At 44.1% G+C, this 9,842-nt stretch overlaps 2 protein-coding genes across 2 annotated transcripts in view; one reads left to right on the top strand and one right to left on the bottom strand.

Moving 5' to 3' along the window:
- Positions 1 to 791: 791 nt before the first annotated feature.
- LOC101845028 (WAS/WASL-interacting protein family member 1) overlaps positions 792 to 9,842 on the top strand; it is a 46,138-nt gene continuing 37,087 nt past the window's right edge. The window contains exon 1 of the mRNA XM_005106950.3: positions 792 to 981. The gene's annotated coding sequence lies outside the window, so the exon portion shown is untranslated. The remainder of the gene's footprint in view (positions 982 to 9,842) is intronic.
- Positions 3,397 to 6,133, bottom strand: LOC101846604. The gene is made up of 2 exons (XM_013087256.1): positions 4,636 to 6,133; positions 3,397 to 3,485 (listed from the first exon to the last, which is right to left on the bottom strand). Exons 1-2 carry the CDS (start codon positions 6,131 to 6,133, stop codon positions 3,397 to 3,399), a joined length of 1,587 nt encoding a protein of 528 aa, XP_012942710.1.

Below are 9,842 nucleotides of genomic sequence, written 5' to 3'. Positions count from 1 at the left end.
CAGCAAACTTCATCTCTTGTCTCCCAATTTTGACTTATAAGGCATACGGCAAAATACATTTCTAAAGAGTTGGCCTACACAACGCCTCTTTTTGTGTGCCAGCGACTAAAAAAAGGCGTTCTGTCAGCGAACGTCTAAAAAAAAGGCGTTCTTGTTAAAACGCCTTGTTCAGGGCAAAACTGACAAAAAACGCCTTTTTTTCTGCCACCGACTGTAAAAAAAGGCGTTTTGTCAGCGAACATCTAAAAAAAGGCGTTCTTGTTAAAACGCCTTGTGTGAGGCAAAGCTGATAAAACGCCTTTTTTCGTGATTATTTGTTTATTTCTTAAAGAAAATAAACAAAATTTATGTTGTACATATGTGGATGACATTCTGATACGGGTGCGAGTTCAAACGTTGATGTACTTTGCAAAGCAGTTGAGATATTGTAAGAAAACCGAAAAACGTTGATTTCTCGAAACTGCTCTAGACAAAAAAAAGGCGTTTTGTCAGCTGACGGCAGTAGGCCTATAGACCTAAGGCCTACGTTCTACTTTTTTCAGCCCGAGGTGGATGAGGAAAGGGAGGGGAGTATGCGCCCCCCCCCCCTTTACGAGACGTGCCAGGCTAAACGAAAAACTTGAATAGCTTTGCACTATTGTTCTCAAGATGGATCTAGATATATCTAGATTCTAATGTACATCTAGCTTGATTCTAGGCCAACGGACTAGATCTAGTCATCTAGATCTAAAGTTAAAAAAATGATCGCTGTGATCCAAAGACCACTGATGACCAACTTTTCGTTTGCGCATGCGTCATATGGTGTCGCCATATTGGTCTCCTGCAAGTTCCTGTTTTGTAGAGTCGAATGAATGCAGTCTAAATTCTATTTCCTTCTTCGTTTTGTCTGTAACCCTTGGATTAAACGCTCTCCCAAGTCTTGGAAGTTTATGATGGTGACTGATAAACGTTAACTTCCATTTCAAGCCATTGTGGATGCAGGTTAGACAGTCAGAAACATCTTTTCCCTTTTTTAAATGAAGTAAGAAAGGAATGACAAGACTGAGAAGTGACACCCCCCTCCTCACTTCATCAATGGAGAGGAATGGCTATTTATATATATATAATCTAGAGATATCTAGATTCTAGATCTAGATCTAGATACTAGATCTAGAATCTACATCTAAATCTAGATTCTAGATCCAGATTTCTAGTTCCAATTCTAAGTCAAAGTGCACTAGAATCTACAGGGTAACAGTGACATGGTTAGTCCCAAGTCCCAGTTCCCTAATAATTAAAGATGCATGCCCGGTGATTTTGTAGTTTCGTTGGTTAAAGTCAAGAGAAGGGGGGTTTCAGGGGGGCTTGCCCCCCTGACCTAATAAAAATATGGAGGTGAATAGAAAAACGATCTACCTCTCACCCCGGGTGAGACTTGCCAGCGTAGGCTATTCTCACCCGGTGCGAAACAAGACCTGCTTTTCCTCATTTTGGAATACTGTCTATCGGTGTGGATGATCAAATTGATAAAAGAAAGTGGCTATTCTCACCCGCCCGGAAGTTCTCGCAAGATCAACTCCTCCCCTCTTCTCTCTCTCTCCGTCTCTTTCTGAATACTGTCTATCGGTGTGGACGATCAAATTGACCAAAACAAAGTTAAAAAATGATGTTAAAACAACAAAAGTAAATTAATTTGGTTGTCTACAAAGATGCTACGGCTATTTAACTTTTCGAATTGAGCCGAACTACGCAGGTCGCCATTTTGTTTTGCCCGGAAATTCTCGCGCTACTCCTCTCTCTCTTTCTCTCTCTCCACTGCCCACAGACAAAATTGTACGCTTTTAGTAGGCTACAGTTGAAATGGAACGTTTGTTCACGGCACAGAATTCTACAATTTTTCTGTTATCACAGTGTAGAATTCTGTGGTTTAGGGTGAACGCAAAATTTGGTGAACGCGCACCGGGTGAGAATAGCCACAAGACTCGCATGCACTATTCTCACTCCGGGTGAGAATAGAGGTGGCCTTGATAAAAAGCCAAGAAAAAATTAAGTTATAGCACAAAAGTAAGCTAATTTGATCGTCTTCAAAGATGCTATGGCTATTTCACTGTTCGAATCGAGCCGAACTACGCGGGTCGCCATTTTGTTTTGCCCGGAAGTTCTCCTAAGATCTACTCCCCCCCCCCCTCTCTCTCTCTGTCTCTTTCTGAATACTGTCTATCGGTGTGGACGATCAAATTGACCAAAACAAAGTTAAAAAATGATGTTAAAACACAAAAGTAAATTAATTTGGTTGTCTACAATGATGCTACGGCTATTTAACTTTTCGAATCGAGCCGAACAACGCGGGTCGCCATTTTGTTTTGACCGGAAGTTCTCGCGCTACTCCTCTCTCTCTCTCTTTCTCTTTCTCTCCACTGCCCACAGTCACAGACAAAATTGTACGCTTTTAGTAGGCTACAGTTGTAATGGAACGTTTGTTCAAGGCACAGAATTCTACAATTTTTCTGTTATCACAGTGTAGAATTCTGTGGTTTAGAGGGTGAACGCTAGATCTAGGCTATAACGGTGTATGCGCACCGGGTGAGAATAGCCAAAAGATTCGCTTGCACTATTCTCACTCGGGGTGAGAATAGAGGTGGCCATCTAGATTAGATCTAGATCTATTATGTTTCTTTGTTTTTACACAAAACCATGAGTATGAGTGGAAATCTTTGAAGTCTAAACAAACAATTATAGGAAAAAAGTTGTTGGTCAGTCAGGGGAGGAGACAGAAGAAGAAGAAAAACAAAAAACAAAAAAAAACCTTCCAGGACCGGGATTCGAACCCACACTCATAATACAATACTTCAAACGCAGACACGCTGTCATTTCGGCCATCAGAACTATCAACAGAAGGAGGTAGATTTTTAAGCTTTAAATATTTTGGTATTTTTCTACTTTCCCTCCCGTCTCACACTCAGCTACCAGTTGTCTATTTTCTACTAAATATTGATGCGCTGAACACGAATATCAACTTCATTTCCGTCGCAAATTAATAGTTTTTGAAATATTTGATTGTTTAGTTTTTAACCGAGATAGAATGCTTTGGACCAATCGGGGGGTTCCAGGGGGGCTTGCCCCTCTGGAGTAAAAGAAAATCTGGGGGGGTTACAGGGGGGCATGCCCCCCTGTTTTTACCCATAATTTGATATTTTACAGTTAGATTTGAAATTGTCTTGAAAATAATTGATTTGCGACAGTTTTAGTGGCTTTATGTGTGATCTGCAGCAAACAGTACAGCTGTTTGACCCCTGAAACAGTGCATCTGTGTGCGGGAGTGAAAGTAAAAGTTTACCAATATTTTTACAGCACGATTTCAACGCAACACACATTTCTAGATTCTATCTGTCTAGAGTCTAGATCTAGATTCTAGACTTAGTTTTTTTTTACATGAGGCATGAGGGGAACACCATCAATGAGGCGGCTGGCATCAGATGACAGATCGGCAGATGAGGTCAGACTCACTACTGACGAAAAATTAAAAAATTTCAGCTGGTGGAATATTGGAAACACTGATCTAGAATCTCTAGATCTAGATCTAGGTCTAGATCTAGATTTTTAGATCTACTAAGACAGAACATGTAACCTAGGTAGTAGGCCTGTGGGCATGCAGGCCTACTATTGTACGGATACCTGCAGCACTTCGTACAATTGTACGTACGTTGTACGGATAACTAGACAGAGTTGTTCGCACAATTGTACGGTACAATATTATACGGATAACTAGACAGAGTTGTTCGCACAATTGTATGGATAACCACTCCGTTTGTCAATTGCCACCGAGTGAAACGGTGTCAAGTCTGAAAACAACACTATCTTTAGCATATACATAATGTGTGTCTAATGGATCAATTTGTTCTCAACTAATTTCATTGGACGAGCATCTAGTCTAGAGCTACGGTACCAACTTGGCGTGTTTTCAAAGAGACGTAGGCCTAGATCTAGGCTAGCCTTAGCCTACACTTTGGTGTAGAACCAACACAGGCAATTCTAGAAGTAGAAGGTCACAAATGCACACAGACAAACTCAAGCAGAAATTCATGTTATCGGGGAACATAAATCGGGGTATGGGGATGGGGAAAAGACACACAAACACTCACAGAGGGACAGAGAGGCGAACGCACAACACCGAGCACTTGAGCATAATAAGCTAGATCTACCCACCAACACTCCAATTTACTCGGTGGCAATTGACAAAAAGTCAATTTTTGTCAATTGCCACCACGTCACAGGTCAATTTTTGTCAATTGCCACCACGTCACTCGGTGGCAATTGACACTACCTATCTAGAAGGCTGTAGTTATACGCACAGGGTGTGTGAATACTATGAAATTTTATTCTCTCTCTCTCTTCTGGCGCTGTGGCTTCATAAGCGGTCAGCGATGCCGACAGCACGCAGGAACTCAACACTCGCCCGGGGGTCCTTAAAAAGTGCTGAAAGTGGGTTACTGAAATGTCCCAGCAGACGGGTTCTAGCACGATAGCTGGCGGGACACCTCAGGAACACATGGTCCATAGTTTCGTCCTCCTCCTTGCAGGCTCGACAGGACGGATCTGGGTTGTCTGCTGGCGCAATTTTGTGGAGATATGATCTCAGCTTGGGCGATTTTCCACCAGTTCTCATTTGAGAGAGAAGCCGGCGGTCCTGTCGTCTGAGCGAGGCCTCAAGCTGGAATGACGGCGGCTGGGCAAACGGCAGTTTGGGTTTCGCCTCTCTTTTCCACTTTGCGCGGGTCGATCGGTGGATGACGGCTTTAGCTGTCGAGAAATCGATTGGCGTGTCAATCTGGGTAAGCGCTGTTGCTTCTTTGGCGATGCTGTCAACTTCCTCATTCCCAGCCAGTCCGGCGTGGCCTGGAATCCACTGTAAGTGGATGGAACATGCAGAGCGTTGACAGAGGGTGTGCAGATGTTGCCAGATTGAGCAGGCCACCTTTTCCGATTGGTTGGTAGGGCCGTATGAGAGGCGCATGACTGCTGATCTAGAATCAGTGTATACATGGATGCGTGCACTGTTCGGAAGGCTGCCTGCTGTATGTAGTGCCACAAGCATGTCAAGCGCTGTGTCGAGAGCTACAAGCTCGGCCCCGTAGTTGGAACAATACCGGCCCGCAGGTACACGTTGGTCGAGTTCGGTATCGCCGGTCTTGATCAGTATTCCACTTCCTCCATACTCAGTACCGTGCTCAGCTGAACCGTCAGTCCAGACTTCTACATCGGGCAGGGGGAGCGAACGAATTGTAGCCTCTGCTGCTGCTTTCCTGACAGCTGGTTCATTAGCACGCTTGCAGTCGGCGACAAGATCGGTGCTAAAAGTCACGTTGTATGATGCAGCCTTCCACGGTTGTGTGGGGGGTAAAACAACCAGCTCCTCACGTGGGTACGTATCCAGTTCAGTTTCGGCTACGAGGTTCTGGGCATGCTTTCTCCAGTTCGACTTGCCTGTCCGCGTGGGCACTGATTTTGTTGCGGAGGCTTTGCGTTGGTTCGTTGTAGGCAGACGCATGGACTTCTCGAATGAGATGGCAGTCAAGGCATCAGCTCTATGCCTTAGTGGTAAAATGTCTGCTTCGATGAGGAGGCTGTCCACACGAGTATCCTTTGAGCAGCCTGTGATGATTCTTGCTGCTTCATTCTGCTTTCTTTCCAGTTTCTGCAGATTGGAGGGTTTGGCAAGAGGCATGTAGGCAGGGGCACAATAGTCGATAGCTGACCGACAAGTAGCATAATATATAGGCTTTATGCATTCCCTGGAGGCACCCCAGGTGGTGCCTGTAAGGGCTTTCAATGGTCGAAGTCTGCTTGACAGTTTTAACTCAAGGTTTTGGATGTGGGCGTTGGAGGATAGAGTACGATCAAGTGTAACCCCAAGTAAGGTGGGGTTGGAGTTGAAGGTGATGGGGGCGCCTTTGAGTGAGAGTGCTGCTTTTCGCTTGGCCTCGTGGGTGCTGGTGGTGAAGAGGGTGCACTCTGTTTTCTCCGTACTGATTTCCATCTTGTTTTGCTTTGCCCACTGCTCAAGTAAGTTTATGGCTGCTTGGACACTGTTTTCAGCCTGATTTATGTCTTCGTTGGTGGCGTATATTGTATAGTCATCAGCATAGAGTCCCATCTTCACGGTTTCAGGCAGGCCTGCTTCATGAAATCATATTCGCACAGGGTGTGTGAATACTATCATGAAGTTATATTCGCACAGGACAGGGTGTGTGAATACTATGAAGTTTTATTCGCACAGGGTGTTTCAAAAGAAGGATGGAAATCGGCCAACCATTTCCTCATTTTTTCCCCCCATCGCGCAAGGACAAAGATCATAGGGGCTGGATTGAACTTTGGTGAACCCACCGTGTTTATATCATGTATTAATGCGCACTTGGCAAATAACGGACTTATACTTATACAGTCATGGGTCCTAATCGACGGCTACGCGAACTAGTTCCCGGTGACGCGAGGCGGAGTGAGACTTGTTCCCGACGACGCGAGGCGGAGTGAGTGAGGGCTGCGAGAATACCACGGAGAGAGAGAGAGAGAAGGGGGGACGAGACAAAGTTGTAAACCGCCTTTATCTGAATCATTGAAGAGATCGAAGTCCGGAATATCTAGGCATCGGATGAGGACGTTTACTACCGCAGGAACAGGCGCAGGGTTCTCACTATTATATTAGTATTACTTGATCCGTCCGCTGTTTCTTTTTAGGGTGAGGCAGTGGAGGGAGACCAGAAGTGGAGGATTGACCAGCAGGTTTCTAATTTTCTTGATTAGATCCACATGTCGTAGGCTTATTTTTGTTCCTTTTCTTTTGAGGGAGAGGCAGCGGAGGGAGACCAGAAGTGGAGGATGGACCAGCAGGTTCCTGGTTTTCTGAATTAGTCGTAGTACGCTAATTTTTGGTGGACCGCACATTCAGCACTTAAGTTATTAGGATACTTTTTATAGATCTCGTATTCGACAGTCGGGGGGGGGGGGGGGGGGGGGAGCTGCCACATGCAAATCAATTATAATAAACAGAGAAAAGTGGACCAGGAACATTTTGTAGTTTGCTCTGCCCAAGTACTTTACTTTAGTGGACCCACATTGCCAGCCTAGGCTAGGCCTAAGAGGTACCATGAGACTAATAAGAGGCGCAGGTAAAGTTTACCAGACCAGTGAAAAGAGGGCGAGACATGGTGGAAGTATCTAGATTTGTTTCTAACGTGTACTGTAGGCTCTCTTCTCAATTAAGTTCAGACTTTTCTTCTCTTCGCTTACTTGGGCCAAGATTTGACCGTAGCCTAGATTCTAGAAGAAATGGAGAATCGGGAAGGATTTTTACCTGTCCAGTGCAGTGGTCTCCAAAATCCGTATTAGATCTAGATTTAATGTTATATTATACATGATGATAACATAGAATGACCATTCCTTTCTTTACAAAAAATTCTTCCGCTCACACCAGAATCGACTCTTAAATATCTAGATCTACCTTAGATAAAGAAAAATACTGTGTATAGTCTAGTATTTAGTAACCCATCATCATCATGCCCATGTAGATCATTGTGGGAACAATATCTAGACATCTAATTGGCCTGTCTATTCTCAGTGTCACTAGGAATAGTTTCTTGACCTCAGTGAGACAGTGGGAACAATTCTGGCCTATTCCCAGTGCTTTCCAAAATTAAAACCCTTTGCCAAAAAATAAAGGTGGGATACCTGGGTGTGACAAAGGAGGTCCAAAATCAACTTTATGTAGTAACTCTGTAGTAATACATCATATCATTTATGGCCCAACGATTGCAGTCTCCGTTTACTTTTAAGGACTGTTCACAAATGACCCCACCCCTCTTGTCATCTTTCCCAGGACACCCCCCCCCCCCCCCCCCTCAAGTTGCTGTCAACCAAAATGTACATGTGTGTACATTTAGATAGAACATGTACAGGGTGCGTTTTATATTTGCACCTTTGATTTTTTTTAAAAAATTGTTTTTATTGATTTAAAGAATACAATAATGGTGGCGCTGCCCCTGCTTGCACTGGAACTCCATCGACTGGTACACGTAAACAGCACTCAAGGGGTCTGTTTGGCCAATTTTGGTGGATCGTGTCACCACAAATTTTGTGTTATTAGTACTTTCATACTCTTTCAGAGCCTCTGTGAACTCTGAAAAGCTCTTGAACTTGGCTCCCACTGCCATGCTGAATAGATCTAGAAAAACTAGAACTAGGTGTTGAGTAATTTCAGATTTGCGATGCAATAGCCTTTGGGGCCAACAGAACGCTACTGGCAAGGTTCCCTCAAGGCTCTGTTTTGAAAAATGAAAATGCCACGCAGGTAAGCCTATTATAGGCCAAGACCGCCTAGTTTCGCGGACTCTTGCGCCATTTGCCGATCTCGCGCAGGTCGGGTCGACCCTTTGCGAATATAATTATTTCTTATTCGCACACCCGGTGCGAATAATATTAATTCTTATGCGCACACCCGGTGCGAATAACCACTACCTATTTAGAAATCTAGATCTAGATATATATCTAGATATCTTATACTAGCACATCTCTGGTGATTGGCCGAAATATAGGTAGATCTAGATCTAGATTAGATCTTAGATGAATTTCCGCCATCTATTTCAATTTTGTCGTCTTCCAGGGTTTCCCCCTAGACCAAGACGCGCTTGCCTCGCTAGATCTAGTAGAGTCTTGATATCCAGATCTAGATCTAGACTAGACCTAGTAACTTTACTGTTCACTAGATCTAGATCTAGATCTTGCCTTGTTTGGTTTTTTGTTGGTTTTTTGTTAGTATTTTTGTGTGTTATCTCTCTACAAATCTCAGCAATTCTCGTTCCATAAATAAATTAACCTTTCTCCTCAAAGGTGTACACACGCACACACACAGACATACACACACAAGTACACGCGCACACATACACACACTCTGTACACTCGCACACTCACACACAAGTGCACACACACAAACACACATGCACGCGTGCGCACACATTCCAAGCAGTCGGCAATGAAACCTAGATCTGATCTAGTGACCATCGCTTGTTAAACGACAAAGTGGGCCCGCCACGGTGAGATCTAGTCAACTGGTGAGGGAAGTCCTGGAAGACGACAAAAATAGATGGCGGAAATGCGTCATCTATATTTGGGCCTATCACAGAATGTGCTAGGTGCTCGCTGTCACAGCTTCATGTGTATTGTGATCTATTCTAGAAATATCTAGATACAAAACTAGTGGATAGCTAGAGAATGACAACTAAACGCCATTGGTAGTGCTGGGTCGTGAGCGCGAGAACAGAAATGAATCGCCACTCTTCCCTGTGGAACGTGAGTCATTTCAGTGCAACGCAGAACAGTTTCGCCTTCTGATTCATTCACTCCCCTGTCGCTGTCACTACCATAAAATTTGCTTGTTTGTAGCTGTCTAGAGGCCTAGTGCTAGGTCGCGATCAGAGTCACTTCCCTAAAATTTTCTCATTTCACATCCTTTCCAATGGGTAGTTGGCTGGTGCTCTGTTGTGGTTTACTTCTTTTTTCCTATGAAACATGTATCGTCCTTCCCTCCTCCTTTTTTATGTTTGTTACTATCTTGTAACAGCTCTAATCTTCTGGCATTCATGTTGACTTTCAGCTGCGAGCGCCGTAAAACCTTGACCGTGACCATCAATGATTTATTTAATTTATAGAGGAACCAGTCGTCCATGTCCAGGTGCTGTTTTAGCCTCTTTTTCCTGTCTGCGGATTATATATCTTTTTTTTGCCAATTTATTGGTTCCGCTTCCATGTACCCCGTATCCATGGTTCTCAACCTGGAAATCACCTATAACTCGCTGTAATTGCTCCCCCCC

The sequence above is a fragment of the Aplysia californica genome, unplaced genomic scaffold (assembly GCF_000002075.1).
Source record: "Aplysia californica isolate F4 #8 unplaced genomic scaffold, AplCal3.0 scaffold00565, whole genome shotgun sequence".
In the NCBI taxonomy this organism is placed as follows: Eukaryota; Metazoa; Mollusca; class Gastropoda; order Aplysiida; family Aplysiidae; genus Aplysia; species Aplysia californica.
The sequence above is the reverse complement of the archived record's forward strand: the minus strand, read 5'-3'. Positions and strand labels throughout refer to the sequence as shown.